The 20,170-nt window shown below is 37.5% G+C and overlaps 3 protein-coding genes across 4 annotated transcripts; 2 read left to right on the top strand and 1 right to left on the bottom strand.

The window, feature by feature from the left end:
• The first annotated feature begins 1,253 nt into the window (after positions 1-1,253).
• On the top strand, positions 1,254-2,516 carry LOC139432727 (uncharacterized). The gene has a single exon (XM_071201491.1). The coding sequence runs from the start codon at positions 1,254-1,256 to the stop codon at positions 2,514-2,516; it is 1,263 nt and encodes a 420-aa protein (XP_071057592.1).
• Positions 2,517-3,689: 1,173 nt separating this feature from the next.
• LOC139429113 (uncharacterized) lies at positions 3,690-6,506 on the top strand. Of its 2 annotated transcripts, XM_071194607.1 has the most exons (3): positions 3,690-3,782; positions 3,843-3,923; positions 3,984-6,506. In XM_071194607.1, the coding sequence occupies exon 3, from the start codon at positions 4,119-4,121 to the stop codon at positions 5,274-5,276; it is 1,158 nt and encodes a 385-aa protein (XP_071050708.1). In that variant the 5' UTR covers positions 3,690-3,782; positions 3,843-3,923; positions 3,984-4,118; the 3' UTR covers positions 5,277-6,506. The 2 variants fall into 2 exon arrangements, with proteins under 2 accessions (XP_071050708.1, XP_071050709.1); XM_071194608.1 differs by lacking the exon at positions 3,843-3,923.
• A 3,511-nt stretch (positions 6,507-10,017) lies between these two features.
• LOC139432726 (uncharacterized) lies at positions 10,018-13,850 on the bottom strand. The gene is made up of 2 exons (XM_071201490.1): positions 13,292-13,850; positions 10,018-13,232 (listed from the first exon to the last, which is right to left on the bottom strand). The coding sequence occupies exons 1-2, from the start codon at positions 13,848-13,850 to the stop codon at positions 10,018-10,020; spliced, it is 3,774 nt and encodes a 1,257-aa protein (XP_071057591.1).
• Positions 13,851-20,170: the final 6,320 nt, after the last annotated feature.

Below are 20,170 nucleotides of genomic sequence, written 5' to 3'. Positions count from 1 at the left end.
GAGAAACAATTTACCGAAGAAAATCCGAAAACGAGAGAGTGGGATAATAAATCTTGATAATCGTACGGGTCCCGGTACTCACTGGACAGCTTACAACAAGGATGGTGTAAATGTTAACTACTTTGACAGTTATGGAGATTTACGACCACCGATTGAAGTGGAGAAGTATTTTATATCGGATGGGGGGAGAAATATTGTGAGGTATAATTATCGACGATATCAAAAAGAAGATCAAACAAATTGTGGACAATTGTGTCTGCATTTCTTAGATAGTTTAAATACCAAGGAAGTATCCGTGTAAGATTAGTCTTGAGAACAACAATGGAACAAGATACAATACATACAAGTTATACATTTACGCTCACCGGAAGGGGGTCGGAGTTGTCTTGTAACTTTAACCCACCGATTTATTTGAATGAACTCGGTACATACGAGTTAGCTCTTTTAAATTTCGAAACGTTCAATACGTTACCTAATATCGATTCAACAAACAATATTTTACAATATGAAGATCATATGGGAAATTTTACAGAGAATATTGCAATACCGCTAGGAACATACGATATTAACGATATTAACGAATACGTTAAAAAAACATTAACAGCGAGGAATATTCTCAGCGTGACTACACCGGGTACACAGATACGCATAAGAGGTAATAATAATACGCAACGTGCTGAGATAAAAACAAACCGGCGCATAAATTTTGCTAGCGATAATTCAATCGGTTCCTTACTTGGTTTTAACCCTAAAGTTATACCTAAAAACACGATAACAGAATCGGATCATATCGTGAATATAAATAAAACGAATGCATTACAAATTTATTGTAATTTGAGCTCCGGATCGTATACGAATGGACAACCCATGCACGTGTTGTATCATTTCTTCCCGAACGTACCGGCTGGTTTTAAAATAATAGAAGCTCCGCAACAACCGATTTACTTACCTGTTACAACGAACGTGATTAGTACATTAATAGTACGCATACTTGATCAGGACGGTCAGTTGGTAAACTTCAGAGACGAAGAAGTGACCGTGAGAGTGCACTTGAAATCGGTGTGAGTAGTAGGGTATTTAATATGGGTATAGTGTACGACGTTCGAAGAAAAGCACAGGAAAATCTGGGTGATAGAGTAATGTATAAAACGGTACGAAAGGATGTAAAACCTAACAGTAAGCGAAAATCAACTACCCAGTTAACACGCGTCAATCGTCAGTATTTAAGCAACTTAGGTTTTCAACTACTATAAATGGAGTCCTTAAACGTCACGGAGAAAATAAAAGTAGATAACTCGATTGTAAGTTACGAATATCATTCCCATCAACCGTTTGGTTCTACTAGCTTCGATAACAATGATGAAATTCGTATAGGCATACCCGAAATAGACAATTACACATTGCCTCATGAAAGTTTTTTGTATGTGGAAGGGAGCGTACGTAAACTGGATGCGAGTGGTAAAGCAACAAAAGATGCTAGTGCAACTGCAAAATTGATAAATAATCCTGTAGCGTTTATGTTCAGTGATATTCGCTATCTTATAAATGGTGTTCAAATAGATGGAGTGAGAAACGTGGGGTTAACATCATGTATGAAAGGATACTTTTCGTATACCCCTCACGATATAATAAAGTTGGCGAACGCAGGTTGGAACATGGGCGAGGATCTGCTAGGTCAAGTGGTCCCAACATCCCCTGTAACGGATGCAATAATGGATAAAAATGGAAATTTTGGATTGAGTGTACCGCTAAAGACATTAATAGGGTTTGCTGAAGATTTTAAAACAATTGTGATGAATGTGAGACAAGAGCTAGTGTTAATTCGTAATAATGATGATAATGATGTGCTTGTGAATACGGTAGAAGAACCGTTACAGTTAAAAATCGATAAAGTTGTGTGGAGAATGCCCCATCTAGCCGTAGGCTTACGAGAACAATTAGCTCTAACAAAAATAGCAGGACGAAATATTGATCTGCAAATACCTTTTCGCAGTTGGGAAGTACATGAATATCCTTCTTTACCTCAAACAACAAAGCATTCATGGGCTGTGAAAACAGCTCCGCAGTTGGAAACACCTAGATTTATAATAATTGGGTTTCAAACAAAGAAGAAAGGAAAACAGTTGGCGAACATGGCAACCTTTGATAATGTAAAACTCACCAATTTGACGGTATTCCTAAACGGTGAACGCTACCCATACGATAATCTGAACGTGGACTTTGATAGTAATCGTGTCGCAGTGTTATATGACATGTATACACGCTTTCAAAAGTCCTACTATGGGAAGGAAGGAGAACCATTACTCACTCCGAAACAATTTATTGAAAATTATCCACTGATTGGAATTGATTGTACATATCAGGCAGAAGCGCTACACAAAAGTGGGGTAGAAATACGGATAGAATTTACGACAAAAAATCCGATTCCTGATGGTACCACAGCATACTGTTTAGTTTTACATGATAAGGCGTTTCAATATTCTCCACTAACAAAAATCGTCAAACAAATGACTTGAGTATGGGGAAAGAAGGGTTGGTAGTGTGTAGTTGGATCGGATCCTGAGCCGCATCGCACCCGTAGCTCATCATCCGAAATGTGAGACTTCTATATTCAGCGTAAACAAAAAAAAGTCGTAGAGTATAAGTTGTGCGACAGATTTCTACGGCTGCATAGTATGGATAATCGTGTTGATGTACGGAAGCAAGATGTATTCAAATAAAACTCAATACATAATTCTCGATATACAAGGTTTCATGGTCAACGAAGATCAGTTCGTACCTAAAGAATTAGCATCATGTGATAGTAACAAATGCATAACCCACCACGTTTTTCAACCGAGTAGCAGTATAGCTTCATTACCATCTAAATATAGGAATACTGCAAACTGGTTAATGACACATCATCATTGCATCGACTGGAAAGTTGGTTTTATCCATCCAATGGAATTCGACGCCATAGTCAAATATCTGTGTCGGAATGTCAAGAAAGTGTATGTTAAAGGACCTGAAAAAATTAAATTTTTAAGACATATTATTTCCGCGCCGATATTTGCGTTGGAAGGTAGTATCTATAAACTTGAGATGGGTATACCGAGCTGTGCTTTTCACTCGCGACGAAGAAGTATGTGCGCTCTTTCCAATGTACGCCACTTACAAGAAGTTGTCGAAGAGGGGGTGCAAAACAAGGATGCGAAAGACAGTCGGTGACTATAAAGCAGAGACAAGTCGTAATGGGGGATAGTTAAGAGCTGGTTGCGATGGAACAAGTGTTCACTGTGTTTGGGTGTTGGCCACTTACATCTGCCAAGAAAGTGTACAGCGTAATGAAAAAATATGAACAAGATGCCTCATTTGCGAACATTCCAGCTCGTGATTTAAAATATTTACCAACACAGTATTATTTCGATAAAGTACCATCTATGGAATTACGAAGAATTTGGACCCAACTACCGTTCGCCTACCAGCAATCGAAAATGTTACAAATGAAGTTACCGTGTCTTGAACATTATAATAATGATTGTGCGGAAACTGATTTCGATGGACCACCACCACCTAAAATGCATTGTATTAAATGTACGTTAGAAAAGAAATAAATGTTATTTTTTTATCCATATTGATGAGTTTTATTTAAAGAAACCTCTTCACCTCCCCTTCCCCTTCCCCCTCCCCCTCCCCCCTCCCCCTTCCTTAAAAAGTGTGTTTACAATAATAACAGATTTTGTTAAAAACTGTGTTTTTCCGACCACGAAGAAATCGCCTTCTGCTAGAAAACCATTTGAAAAGTAAGTTACATCAATACAATTTTTATCGGTTTTCTTCATGTATGTTTGTGATGATTTCAGGTATTAATTGTTATACGCTGAGAAAAGTGGTTCTTCAGCGCATTGCAAACCTGTCAGACGTGATAGAAAACCATTTGAAAAGTAAGTTACATCAATACAATTTTTATCGGTTTTCTTCATGTATGTTTGTGATGATTTCAGACATTAATTGTTATACGCTGAGAAAAGTGGTTCTTCAGCGCATTGCAAACTTGTCAGACGTGAGCGAACGTATAATTTTAATAAAATAATCCAAATTTTTTGTAACCCTTTTGATTCCTTGAAGTCTTTCCCATTATGCTTCACTTAATTGGTAACAGCCACGCTCGTGCAAGCGATAATACCGATGGTATGACCGACCCACTGGTTGCCGTGCTGCCACGCAATAACGACAGTACGAATGTTGTTGAGTCAAGCCTACCGTCGTTACCATTATATTGCAGCGGCAACTTTGACGGTTTGAGTCGTACCATGCAGGATTTCACTACAGACCCACCACTGTACGAGCAAATAATGAATGAGCTCCGGTCACAGCCAGGGAACGACAATGGTGCGATTGTTACCACCAGTCCAACCTTGTCGTCCTACGGCTTAACTCGCATCAGTATGGAGATACGAGAAGAAGGAACATATCAGGAAGTTGTTGTGCCACCTGAACCTGCTACCAATCAGGCCGACGTGGTACAACCACTTCCAGATATTGTACATACGGATGTCACAAGTCAAGCACCTGCTGAAAACCAGGTGCTTGCGGCACCGTCTGTACCAGCGACGGAAGACGTATCCCAACCCTCCGATAGGATATGTGTTTCGCCTGTCTTCTCGAGTGGACCCATACGGTACACATCCCGCCGTATAAAAAAACGCGTCAACTTGTTGTCAAGGGGTTGCGTGAAACAAACTACCCGCCCAAACCCTTCTCCTGCTTCACAAGACTCCTGTAGATTGCTGCGCAACGCATTAGCCAAACCTCCCCGTAACACACGAAGAGTACCTACACTCGCTACAGTAACCAGACCTGCAACGGTGGTTACATCTCCACCAGAGGTGACCATCGACATCCGTGACAGCCCGCCAACTATCACAACTATCCCACCACAAAATGTGGTGTTCCCACCACCTTTACCTATCCCTACTATCCCGCAGAGGCAAAATCTTCCAGCTGTAAATACCGCACATCCCGACCCATGGGTTGATGCGTTTCTGCATTCAACAACCAACTTGGCAAGCAGTCTTTTGTCCCAAGAGGATTTTTTCATCTTGGGCTTGAAACCTCAATTGCAAACCAAAGTGACGACTTTGGAACATCATAAGCGCCACTTCGTGAACGCGTTGAATGCAGTAAACCAGAATCCCACCGTCTGCTTTGCTGCTTCTTCAAACATCCTTAACATGTACAACACCAAAATTAACCTGTATAAGTCCCTTCTCAGGCTGCTGCCTGACAACGGTTAATAGCGTTTTTTTTTTGAAGCTCGTTCAGTTTTTTTGTCTCTTGCAGTGTTAACGTTGCAGGAGTTGGCTATGGAGAGCGTTAATTCGACGATTTCCCGTAAAGACCGTACGTTGCGGTTAGTAGATGTTTTACCAAAGACTCTACTACTAAACGTAATGTACAGCTGGGACATATGCTTCTGGCGTCGAATATCCCGAAAGGGCGATCGAATCAATCTTGGGGAGGTTTGCTTCCCCACCGTGGAACGCTTTGGAAAGAAAATGTCGCAAGGCACCGTACATAAGTTGTTCCACGGTTCTCCGGTTGATTGGAGTTCAACTTTCGGAGTGGGTCTTCAGTATCAAGCAAGGTATGTTTTTTATGAATCACATTTGGGCAACCTTTGCTATCGTTGTCGACGCCGCCTACACCATATTAGTATAACGAACGTTTTACAACTGGATTGTCGTGTGAAATTGCGCTCGAAAATAAAGTATGCATCTTCTGAACGATTGCAGACTATTATTTTAAATAAAAAATATTGGTGTGCGATGTGTTGTCGTGTGTCTTTGTTTCGAGTCTGTTTTAAACCACAACTTGAGGAGGATCAAAGTACTGAGGAATTGTCGGAGGGATGTCTCAGCAACTAATATGTTGTAGGTGGTTTTTTCAAATTTGTACACCATCCTTGTATGATACTGAAAATCGTTCGAATTGATGATATGACAACAAGTTCGCTTCCTTTTCACCTTTTCCGCTCCCATGCTTTTGTTTATATGTATTATTAATTATTTATTTGAATATTTACCGTATCTACTTATTGTTACCGCTCCCATGCTTTTGTTAATATGTATTATTAATTACTTATTTGAATATTTACCGTATCTACTTATTGTTAATTTAATACTAAGTAGTGTAAATTGTACTGTGACTTACACTGCTTTATTTTGTTTAATCACATAACATCTGTATGTGAATAACCCACTGGTGATTCTACTACATCAACCATACAGATACTTTTGAAATCATGATAATAAATAATTTTGTAAATTTATGTATACCACGTCTTATTGTAAAATAAATATTGTGTAATATTACGCACGCTTTAAATAACTTTCAAACTCAATGTTAACAGTTTATATAGTTAAAGTGTTGTAAACCATTATTTTGAAACAATGATAATAAATAATCTGCTGAAATTTTTTGTATGCTACATTTTATGATAAAATAAACATTGTTTTCTACTACGACTTCATTTCTTGTTAATCTCCCGTTCAAGTATCACCCGTCAGCATGGTTGAAGACGTTAAGTTTGTTAGCCAACCTTTAACACTACCAATCTGTAATCTTCATAACGACTTCGCTGCAAATAAATTTAAACGACATAGCGAATTATTTGGTGGGGAATGTAAACGTGGTTTGATAATTGGTTCTTCGGGTGCCGGAAAAACAAACGTAATGTTAACTTTATTGACAGCTCTCAACGGGTTGCGCTTTTTGAATGTATATTTGTGCTCTAATTCACTCTACCAAATCAAATACGAATTTCTACGACAATTACTTAAACCTATCCGCTCTTGCGGCTATTATGAATACTCAGATGTCGGACGATTTCTACCACCGTCAAAGGTGAAAGAATATTCAATTATTATTTTTGATGATATTGCTCCTACAGAGCAACAGATTATCAAGGAATATTTTTCATACGGTCGTCATAGAAACGTTGATACTTTTTTACTCGCTCAAAGTTATAGCGCCATTTCCAAGCAGCTTTTACGTGACAATTGCAACCTTTTAGTTTTATTTAAACAAGATCTCACTAACTTGAAACATATTTACAACGATCATTTGCTAGGGGACATTACGTGGGATGATTTTGTCAGAATTTGTCGAACTTGTTGGGATACACCGCACGGTATATTAGTTATTGATTTAGATTGCGATAAAAATAACGGACGCTATCGGAAAGGTTTCGATGAGTACATTATACTGTAAAACCATTGACTTTACGACTGCATGCTCAGTCTCTGTGCGATCATTACACTATCACGTTGAACTATGAATCGTAATGTTGCACAACAGTTAATAGCTGCGCGAGAAGATGTTAAACATAAAATACGCACTTTGAAAGGAGATATAAAACAGAAGCAGTCCATTGCCGAAGCTCAACTCGCTCCACTGAAAGAACCTCTAACAGATATTTCCAAAAAATTACAAACTGTCAATTTATTAGCGCTCGACAATAAATTCGGGATAAAACGTGATTTATTTACCCCGAAAAAGGAGCAGTCACCAGATATCTCAGCCTTACTGGCTGACTTGCAGAAACCTTCTAAAGGACTTAAACTGGAAACTCCTAGAGTGAAACCTAAACGTAGAGTTACGTCAACACCCATTAAACCGGGAGCTAGCATGGATGTTTCACCGGAACTCGCACGGAGTCCGCAATTTCTCAGCGACGAAGAGGTGTTCGAGGGTCGAGATACTACACCTGAGTTTTCTGTTCGTGAGTCAGACACATCTTTAGATGTCTACGAGCGGGACGCTAGGGAGCAGTTGGCGCGCATGAAAGAGAATATGGAGGGAATGATGGAACAGACAGTTATTAGAGAAGCTTTAGGGCAGCTGGACCCCTTACCACGTACCTATGTTACGGGTTTAACAGTAGATGTAAATAACGAGTTCGATCAAACTTACGGTGTTCGTGCACTTACCGATGGATTGTATATCGCAAATCAACCAATAACGTTTGACGGGAAAAACATTTTGGTGGGTGAATTTACTTATACAGGAACACCGGGGTTATACGAGTTGTTATTCAAAAATAAACCGGGTAAATTTACTTTACCAGATGCGAGAAATTACAAAGATATCTTACAACGTTCGAATGTACATAAAAGAGATTATGACGCTTCAAAAAGTATTATAACTGATGATGAAAATGAAAAGTTTGTGAACATAATCAAACCAATTTCCTTGGGTCAAAGACCAAATGTGTACTGGGCTCGATATTGGCCAAAACCTAAAACTGGATCAGGTCACTTAAATAAGTTGTTAGTACCTGCTGCAATTAAAGAGTACGAATACTGGGACGACGTGAACGAATTAGTTGATCGGTTGCGTTTACTACTTGCTTCCGAAGCAGCAGGTCATACTGCTCATCATAACGAAATTATATCCCTCATAGAGGAATTACGGGAAGCGCAAGTCATTCGTTAAGGGTATATAAACTTTTTTCTGTTTCTGTGACGCTTCAGAAGCCAATATGCCTTTAAACCGTTTTGGTGAACATGGTTCTACATCTATCGATAAATTTGGTAAGCATGTTCACCACCATGTTATACAGAACCACATAGCAAGATCCGAAGTTCTACAACCTTCATCAACATTTATTTTAACTTTACGTGGTGATGGAGATGTTGATCCAAAAACAAAACTTTATAAAATCACAAACAAAAGTGGAATTACGGATTACATCAATTCTTTCTACGAAGGTATGATAAAAGATGTTGTAAAGTCCGCTCATGTTCAGTTACTTGTTAACGATATCGTTATTAAGTCGCTCCAGGGAGTCCAACTCAAACGCGGAGATACCATTAAGTGTAAAAATAATGCACCGATAGGAGGACTACCTTTTCTTGTAGAGTTGTTGATTGAAGGGGTTGTAGAGTAATGGTTAGTGTTAAGCGAGATCTCGTTAACGAACTACATGCACCTGCGAGACGACATTATCGGCGACGCCGCATTCTGCTTCACGGACTATTGGATCTTTATCAAGCTGATTTGGTTGAAATGATCCCATATGCGTCGGTCAATAAAGGTTACAAGTATATACTGACTGTTATCAACGCTTTTTCAAAATACGCATGGGCCTTACCACTCAAAACCAAAACTGGGAAAGAGGTTACTCAAGCTATGAAGGACATTTTGCATAGTAAAAAGAATATTACTCCGAGCAACTTACAAACCGATAATGGGAAAGAGTTTTACAATAGCGATTTTCAAAAATTAATGGAACAACTTAACATTAATCATTACAGCACCTATTCCACTTTAAAAAGCTCGATTATCGAACGGTTTAATAGAACCCTAAAAAATAAAATGTGGAAAGAATTTAGTATGCAAGGAAATTATCGCTGGTTAGACTTACTACCCAAATTACTAAAATCTTACAACAACACAATACATCGCACCATTCACATGAAACCTTCAGCTGTTAATCGACGAAATGAATCTGCTCTGTTAAATACTGTATACAATTCCATTAAAGTTGTCGACCCCAACCACCATAAATTTAATGTGGGGGAACACGTGCGAATTAGCAAGTACAGACACGCTTTTGCTAAAGGTTACCAACCAACTTGGTCCAATGAAATTTTCACCATAGCGACAGTTCAAAATACTAATCCCAGGACTTACCTTATTAAAGATGGTAGAGGAGAACCCATTCTTGGAGCATTTTACGACGAAGAATTACAACGTGTGAAACACCCGGATGTATTTTTAATTGAAAAAGTTCTTCGTCGAAAAGGAAATAAAGTCCGAGTGAAATGGTTGGGAATGGATAGCTCTCATAATTCTTGGATTGCAAAAAAGGATGTATTATAATTTTTACACTAAGAAAATAAAAAATTTTTTTTTTAATTTCGTTGATTTTATTTCAAGTAACCTTTTTAACAACCTACTTTCTACTTTATATACAAGTTTTGTGATACAAGCAAGTATTTTTTTTTTTTTACAAATTAACTGATCGCAATTTAACTAGCCATACATGTTTACGTTTAACAACTCCAATAAGTTGTCCAAAAGATCTTCCCTGCGTAGATCTTCAATAAGATAGTTTCCCCAAGCTAACGTATGACATCCATCCTCCATCACGTAACGTTTATCGTCATGTGCAGAGAGCGCCACTTTATTCTTTAGTTCTGTATACATCGTGTGATAGGAGGAGCGAAAGACATACATCTTTTTTCGCACAGAACCTCCATCTTCGATAATCCGTTTATATTCTGAAACACTTAAGTTTTTATCGATAACATACTTTTTCACACCCTTGGCACGCTTGACAACTCCTTCCAAAGTGTTAATACAATAAGCTTTAGCTCCTGTACCATAAAACGATGTTAATATCGTATTTGGGTACTCATCTTTCATTTTTCCAACTATCGGCGGCCCTGGAGGAATATTATGTCTGTTGTTTAACTTGTAATTAGAGGTATCGAACATCTCTATATTTTCTTTGATATCCTGGTATACATTCTCAGTAAATATTTCGAGAATTAACGAATCCGTATCTGTATATAACAATAATACGTTTTCACCATATTTCTCTTTTAAAAAATTATAAAAAAAGTTATAAATGACCGCTTTCGACAATTCCAGTACGCTAAACCCTACATACAGAGGTTTGTTATATTTGACCTCCACCTTCTGCATTTCAATGGCTGCCAAATTATGGCAGAAAATTTTCGATGACTTGAAAGTCGGCTTTGCGATAAGAGCTTCTGCACCGGGTCTCCTGTAACGATTCTCCCAATGTGACACTAATCGTATATCGACTCTATTTTCAACATTTTCCATCGTTTTCCCATACACGATATTATTCATTTGTTTATAATGATTTTTCCCAAATTCATTCGTAGCATTCATTCGTTTCTCAGAGTTAAAATCGATATATGGTTTCATCCACGGCGATTGTTGAAATTGCAATGCACGGTGTATTTTGGTTAGCTTAAGACCTTTTTTCACACATTCACGTAGGTTTACATAGTGAATTATGTATTTCGATTTATTTTGTAAGTTCGCAATCAACTTAGGATGCTTCGATCCGGGAGCGATTATGTTTTCGGGACAAAACGGTAGATCATCATGCTGGTTGTGTAACCTTTCGGGATACTCCAAATCCACTTCAAAGACATAACCAAGGTGTTCATCATCTAAACACTCCACATCTATATCTGCTATTTCTTGGTTCGACAACCATCGAAAACCGCCTGTTGGTAATTTACAACTCATTGCATACCCATACAAATTGGTAGCGTCCAAATATAGAATATATGATGATGGTTTTTCCGGGTTAAAATCGTCAAGGAACTTGTTGTTTGCTATTGCAGATCGTTTTACACACATACAGAGACCGCCTCTAATTCCTTTCTTAAAAAAGTGTAACATGTCAATGTCTGATAACAATTCTAATTTTACACCTGTCATTTTTAACAGAGCATCCCACCCAAACCCGGGCGCAGTATAATAATGGCAAGGATCCAGATTGTAATTCTCCAAAGATATTGTCCTGAAATTTTCAAAGACGTCAGTCAACATTAACACATCTGACGTCAAATACAGGTCACTGTATTCTCCCAACGTTGTACACTTAAATTTATTCCATACAGTCTGTGCTCTAGAGTATTGTTCCTTTGAAATATTACTTGAACTCAATATGTCGTAAAACTGTGTATGATCAGGCAATTTACTATACTCCAACTTTTCAAACGAATCTACGAACGAATATGGAAATACACCTTTCTGGCGCATCAATCTAAATTCTTCAGAGTCTTTGAATTTTTTTTTCACTTCCACACAATCCTTATCATCCAAATATGAAACCAACTTTTCCAAAGAACTCGCCATAAATCTAAACGAGTCGACGAATCTTATTTTCATAAACACTTTGCGTTTCTTTCCCTTGTTATCGGTTGTTTCTCCGACAACTATTTTTTTGGAAAAAGAAATATATTTTTCTTTGTTTTGTGCTATCACCTCTACTTCCTCCTTGTTTAGGGCAATACTTTTCACAAACATGTGGGCATCGTAATTCGACAGGTTGTGGAAAAACACAGGGATAAACATCGGTAATTTATAATTTATATTGCAGACGGAATGCGCAGGACCCCTATACAATCCTGTCAAGTGATCGTGATCACACACTTTCTCTTCTTTGTTTATTGGTTTATCACAAATGTGACATACGGAACTCAGTTCATGTACAAATTGGTCCAGACAGCTTAGCGGTATCATATCCTTTGTTTGCCTCAAATGTTGTTTATAGATCTCTATTACATCCTTCTCCAATCTTATAATAAATTCCAGAGCAGCGTTTCGCCCTCGGTATATTCGGAATTTCGATAAGTTATCATCGTAAGCACACTTAATGTAGTACGCAAACGCGTATGGTTCGTGTTCAAAACATCGGGCCGTATATGGTTTATTATCATCGTAAACTTTTCCTTCTTCGGGCGTTAAGGGTTTCAGAATCGCCTCGAAATCGGCGTACACCACAAACGGAACTTTCATTTTTTTTTCAAATCCTTCAAATTGTAAAACATTTTCCTTTTCTAGATGTCCGAACTTATTCACTTTTATTTGTTCGCTTGGTACTGTTGCTTTCACTTTTTTACAGTCATCCATCTGATGTCGTACCAACTTGTCTTCAGTTGAAAAGTATTGCAAACAACCCTCACAAATATATCTTTGATGTTCATGAGTCGATGATTGTGTATTTATCAGTCGAGATAAGTTTTTTATCCAACAATAGTGGTTATTCCCGAAATTGTCGCTGACTACTAATAAGTTTACATGACGCTCCCGTTTCTGTTTACATATACATACAGTTACAATATCATCTACCATTTTCTCTCCATTATACCAAGAATTTATACCATAGACGTTAATTGAAATGTTATTTTCTTCCTCAAATTTTGGTATGTCTCTGATGGGTACTGGGAATGTTACGCAGTCAAACTTTAATTCTGTTTCCCTATAATCTGGGTATGATGATATTCTTTGCGGTAAACCTGTGGGTTGGTACAGCGCGGATATCAGTGCCCAAGCAAAGCACTTATTATCGTTATTTTGCACGTTTATTACCGCTCTCTTCCCTTTTATGGATGTCGGTAAGTCGATGTAGCTCGATGCTCTTGTAGGATTAAACTTGTTACAGTTCACTTCAAGATATAATATTTCCAACAAGGTCCAACCTGCAGTATTAACGCCTTTAGTTTCGCATTTTACTACTTTTCTATTCTTATACTCTTACCTGAGTCCCGTTCTTGGAATTCCGACATTTTCACCATAATCTCGTCCATAAAGTCCTCGTATGTTTGGTACAAGTCTACGGCTACTGTTATAATTTTATTTTTTGTGTTGAATGATTTGATTTCCACTTCTTCCTTCGTATTTATGAAATACAATCCAAAAATTTCCGTATTCACTTTTAAACTACCATTTACATTCCTCACGGACTGTATCAAACTGATAACTTTTTCTCTAATTCGGATACTGAACTCCTTCATGTCTACGTACTTCCGTTCATGATCGCTCACTCTAAAACTACATATTTTATCTCCAAATATCGAATCTATTTTTTCTACACCATCATCTATTATTACGAAGGCTTTCTGTTTATGTTTGTTGCTGCGCAGATGTGAGGAATAACATTGTCTGGTTACGTGTTCATCACATATTTCACACACTATAACATCTCCTTGTTGATCCTCTTCCACCTTTCGACGTTTCCCAATACATGCTGTGCGTTGATGTCTCACAAGATTATCTGGTCTAGTAAACTCTTTGTAACACACGTCGCAGGTCAACATGTTCACAACACTCTTACTTCAATACTGTTGAACACGATTTTCTATCTGCTATTTAAAGCATACCTCCTCCGAAGTGGGGTTTTCAATGAACTCACGTCGTGTAACCTTCATTTCAGGTCACGTACAAGGTCAATGTCATGGTCACAATTAAGGTTGACTTCAAGGTCTCCGTTGAGGTCAAAGTAAAGGTCATTGTTCAGGTCAAGGTTACTGATCAAGGTCATGGTCACTAAACGTGATCTTGACCTGAGGTGAGCTCAAAGTAAAGGTCATTGTTTAGGTCTAGGTTACTGGTCAACGACCCCCTTTGCAATAGCCGATTCTGGAACCTCCTCCCAGAACCTCAGGGCAAGGTCAAGGTCATGGTCACTCAACGTGACCTTGGCCTTGACCTTGACCTGAGGTTCTGAGAGGAGGTTCTAGAATCGGCTTTTATCTACTACTCCTGTTGTCCTGTTGTTGTTGTTGTGTAATGGTAGTCACTAGTGCTTGACACGTTAACGTCAGATTTTGGATTGTTGTTAGTAATTCGTCGTGTGGTGGTGTTTTTGTCGTGCGATGTTTTTGAACTTCCGAGAGGTGTGTTAAGGTCGACGTCAAATTCATTGATTCCCACACCTTGTCGGCAATGGAAAGAATGTCCACAACGTCCTCTTTGCCAGAAGCGAGGAGTGCAACCGAAACAACACGAGGTAGTCGCCTTTGCCACAATTTTAATAATAAATTTGGACTAACCACCTGAGAACCACCAACCGTGGTCAACATCGCTCGATAAAAATCTGACGGTTTTTGATCTCCCATTTGCGAACCTAACAGAACATCGTCCAGCTGTTTTTCTTCACTCAATGATAACCTGTCGATTAACAATTTTTTGAGTGAAGAATATGGATTTATGTCTGGAGGGTTCTGTATGAGATCTACCACGGTAGAGATGATCTCAGTGGGTAAATTTTCCAAAAGAATGTTAAATTTTGTTTTTTCATGTTGGTTTAAATTATTTCTGTTAGTCTGACCTTGGTTATTCGAATTACGATATCTGCAAATCGCGGCAATGTGTCCAGGCTTTTTACATACATAACAAATTGGACGACCATCCGTTGTTCGTGTATTACGGAATTGCTGATTATTGTTAACTGGAGGTCTTCGCTCGTTATTTGATCGATACGAATCCGGTTTAATACGTGCCAACTCTGATTTTATTTCTTTCAACACAAGTTGCGTAATTTCCGTTGTCATATTACTTATTGTGGAATTTATTTCTTTTTCTTGATTTAAATTTATGTTATTATTAAGTGATTGACTTATTGATTGCAAATTATAATTATAATGATTATTACTACCCGATTCTGTTTCCGCTATAGTATCTATTATTTGTTCCATTTCGTTTAAATTTTTCGGACGACTAATATGCAACATATGTTTATAATAAGTGTGGATATATATATATATGTGTCCACAATATAAATTAATATTTTAATAAATAATAATAATATGACTACACTAATATAACTACATTCACAGGATTGATAGGACTGACAGGATTGATTATTTTGAATGATAATAATATTAATTTTATATAGTAACGTTCTTTTTGTTTTGTACATGTCGTGTGCACACCATGCTACAGCCACTTCCCCTCCTATAAAGATTAATAAAAAGAGGAATATGGTGGTTAAAGAAAAAATAAATCATATTTAAAAATTGAAAGTAACTTTTTTTTGAATTTTTATATCATGAGAATTGATTGCCTCGCTGTGGTGACAAGTTGAATTTTCTTTTAAAAGAAATGCTGGTTTAAGGTTGTTGATGTTAAAGAATTTATTTGATTTTCCAAATTTTTTGTCCTGTTGTCCTGTTGTTGTTGTTGTTGTGTAATGGTAGTCACTAGTGCTTGACACGTTAACGTCAGATTTTGGATTGTTGTTAGTAATTCGTCGTGTGGTGGTGTTTTTGTGGTGCGATGTTTTTGAACTTCCGAGAGGTGTGTTAAGGTCGACGTCAAATTCATTGATTCCCACACCTTGTCGGCAATGGAAAGAATGTCCACAACGTCCTCTTTGCCAGAAGCGAGGAGTGCAACCGAAACAACACGAGGTAGTCGCCTTTGCCACAATTTTAATAATAAATTTGGACTAACCACCTGAGAACCACCAACCGTGGTCAACATCGCTCGATAAAAATCTGACGGTTTTTGATCTCCCATTTGCGAACCTAACAGAACATCGTCCAGCTGTTTTTCTTCACTCAATGATAACCTGTCGATTAACAATTTTTTGAGTGAAGAATATGGATTTATGTCTGGAGGGTTCTGTATGAGATCTACCACGGTAGAGATGATCTCAGTGGGTAAATTTTCCAAAAGAATGTTAAATTTTGTTTTTTCATGTTGGTTTAAATTATTTCTGTTAGTCTGACCTTGGTTATTCGAATTACGATATCTGCAAATCGCGGCAATGTGTCCAGGCTTTTTACATACATAACAAATTGGACGACCATCCGTTGTTCGTGTATTACGGAATTGCTGATTATTGTTAACTGGAGGTCTTCGCTCGTTATTTGATCGATACGAATCCGGTTTAATACGTGCCAACTCTGATTTTATTTCTTTCAACACAAGTTGCGTAATTTCCGTTGTCATATTACTTATTGTGGAATTTATTTCTTTTTCTTGATTTAAATTTATGTTATTATTAAGTGATTGACTTATTGATTGCAAATTATAATTATAATGATTATTACTACCCGATTCTGTTTTCGCTATAGTATCTATTATTTGTTCCATTTCGTTTAAATTTTTCGGACGACTAATATGCAACATATGTTTATAATAAGTGTGGATATATATATATATGTGTCCACAATATAAATTAATATTTTAATAAATAATAATAATATGACTACACTAATATAACTACATTCACAGGATTGATAGGACTGACAGGATTGATTATTTTGAATGATAATAATATTAATTTTATATAGTAGCGTTCTTTTTGTTTTGTACATGTCGTGTGCACACCATGCTACAGCCACTTCCCCTCCTATAAAGATTAATAAAAAGAGGAATATGGTGGTTAAAGAAAAAATAAATCATATTTAAAAATTGAAAGTAACTTTTTTTTGAATTTTTATATCATGAGAATTGATTGCCTCGCTGTGGTGACAAGTTGAATTTTCTTTTAAAAGAAATGCTGGTTTAAGGTTGTTGATGTTAAAGAATTTATTTGATTTTCCAAATTTTTTGTCCTGTTGTCCTGTTGTTGTTGTTGTTGTGTAATGGTAGTCACTAGTGCTTGACACGTTAACGTCAGATTTTGGATTGTTGTTAGTAATTCGTCGTGTGGTGGTGTTTTTGTGGTGCGATGTTTTTGAACTTCCGAGAGGTGTGTTAAGGTCGACGTCAAATTCATTGATTCCCACACCTTGTCGGCAATGGAAAGAATGTCCACAACGTCCTCTTTGCCAGAAGCGAGGACTGAGAACCACCAACCGTGGTCAACATCGCTCGATAAAAATCTGACGGTTTTTGATCTCCCATTTGCGAACCTAACAGAACATCGTCCAGCTGTTTTTCTTCACTCAATGATAACCTGTCGATTAACAATTTTTTGAGTGAAGAATATGGATTTATGTCTGGAGGGTTCTGTATGAGATCTACCACGGTAGAGATGATCTCAGTGGGTAAATTTTCCAAAAGAATGTTAAATTTTGTTTTTTCACTGCTAATTCTAGTTAGAGTAAACTGTGCTTCAACTTGTCGAAACCAAATATCGGGATTAGAAGGCCAAAATGGTGGTAATTTCAGTTTTGAAATATTTTGCAATTCGTGTGCGGTATTGTCACCATCAGCAGGTTCATTTTTAATAAAAAATTGTCTAGAAAATACGTTTAGGTTTTCTATTAAAGTAAAGTAATTTTTTTAATATTAGTTTTTGTTAAATAAAAATTGTTGAAAATATGATTAATTTTTTGATTCCTCTTAATATTTAGTCCTATAGGAATGAAAAGTGACTTTACTCACCGGCACACGACTGTAAACAAAACGTTTAGAATCTTGATGGTTGCGGGACTGGGCTGGCGCTTGTTGTAACTTGATGGAATGACTTGACGTCTTGTTGTCAATTGACGTAATATGGCTTGGGTTTGTCTTTATTGGGTATGGGTAGAGCGCAGATTCAAATATTTCGTCGGGGGCAGGTTCAAGCTAATCTTCAGGTGCAGGTATAAAGTAATCGCTGGGGTTAGTTCAAAAAATTCGTCGGGGGCAGGTTCAATTTTCGAGGTCACCAAATTGTGGATATATATATATGTGTCCACAATATAAATTAATATTTTAGTAAATAATAATAATATGACTACACTAATATAACTACATTCACAGGATTGATAGGACTGACAGGATTGATTATTTTGAATGATAATAATATTAATTTTATATAGTAACGTTCTTTTTGTTTTGTACATGTCGTCTGCACAGCATGCTACAATAAGGTAACAACCCAACAACAATTCTATGCATTACTTCACATTCTAGCATTCCCGGATTAATTTCGTCGCACAAATCTATCACCGCATAATAGTATTCTAAAAGGGGTTCGTCGGGTCTTTGGCGTGTGGTCATTAATCTATAATTTAAGTTGTCTTCATAATTAGGTCCAATGAATTTACATTTAAAAGTTTTTAACGTATCTGCCCAAACGGCATTTGGATTGTATTTTGCAAAATTTCGGAACCAAACAGACGCAGTTCCCAACAAAGAATTATTAAGATAAATTAATTTTAAGTCGTCATTCCACACATTTGCTTGAGCTGTCAAGTGATATTGTTTTAAAAATTTGATGGGGTCATCTTTACGTGGATCGAAATATGGTGGTTGTGTAAATTTTGGTGTGATCGGAGCGCGATTTTGTTGTAATTGTGAGATTGTACTATTATGGGGTAAAAATGAATTAATTTGTGTAATATTACTAGGGGGAGAAACTATTGTAACTCTTTTAGTAGGATTTTGTATCCGACTAGTTGGAGTTTCATTAACATTTACATTAGACGGGGGTTCAGGCGAATTTTATGATACTGTTCTATTAAAAGCTCTAGACGTATCTGCATCATCAAAGGGTATTTCAACTGGCAATATACTACTTATGACATTACTAATAGAAACTAATGGTGGTTGTGGTGGCGGGATTTGGGGTCTCGTAAAAATTGGTTGTGTTTCACTTGGCACACTAGTTGAGCTAAAAAATGGTTCGCTCTCCAAGTGTGGGGTGCTCATTGTTAATGGGGGAGATCTAGGTGTTCGTCTACTTCGACTGAAAGCATTGTCTTCCAATTCTAACTGTATATCAGCTACACTAGCTACTCTTTTAATCTTTTTCGGTTTGGCACCTGTTTCCTGAGCCATAACGTAAAAAAAATATATATGAAAAAATTATAACAGTTGAATTTAAAAAAAATTAATTTAAATTTGGATCACTAAGCGCCTCCACCAAATGTTACGTTCGGGGGTTGTTTCTTATGCAGTAGGGGTTACTCGCTTGATCTTTGTTCTTTGTGAGAGGTATCGCGTAGATATTAAATAATTAAAATCTTACTTACCCTTTTATTTATCGTCGTCACCCTCCGCCAAGGCTATGAGTTAGGATGGATTGTTGCGGGGTTGAACAATTAAACTTCACTTATTTCCCAAAATTATGTTTAATCGAATACTACTTTCTACAATTGACTCTTAACTCTACGGTGGCCGGTTCGCGATTCTTTCATTGTCCCTCAATGTCCGCCGATCATCGGTCGCGGTAGTGTTGAACCCTTAGTTAGCATTTTTCATACGACTGATGTTCGGGGCATTGTCTTAAATCATGGCCGTTCGCGGCAATACAAAAGGAGACAGCTTCAAGTGCCTTATCACTCAAAACAGTTTCTTCAAGGACCAAGGCATAAATGGAGCGGTGTGAGACCGAGTAGGGCTTCCAAAGCAGCCGTCGGACAGGATCTCATTGCACCCGTTATGTTAAGACATGTTAACCGCTTGATTTGTGCCAGCTGTTGTTGTGCTGTCTTATGTTTTGTTGTAAGTACGAAGGCTTTCATGGCCGGAGTTAATTGAACTAAAATTAGAACTAAAACTAGAACTAACACTAGAAACTTTCGGGTTTTGCCGTGCGTCTTTTAAGAAAAAGTTTGAAGTTTCGGATGCCATGTTGCAACCTTCTTCAGAAACTGTTCGAAGTGAATATGTTTTGTTTTTGGCCACCAAAACCAATGAAGCGTAGGCGACCATGGCTCTGATTATTGCTACGTGGACCCAATGAGCCATTCGTGGT

Source organism: Onthophagus taurus, chromosome 2, assembly GCF_036711975.1.
Source record: "Onthophagus taurus isolate NC chromosome 2, IU_Otau_3.0, whole genome shotgun sequence".
NCBI lineage: Eukaryota > Metazoa > Arthropoda > Insecta > Coleoptera > Scarabaeidae > Onthophagus > Onthophagus taurus.
The sequence above is the reverse complement of the archived record's forward strand: the minus strand, read 5'-3'. Positions and strand labels throughout refer to the sequence as shown.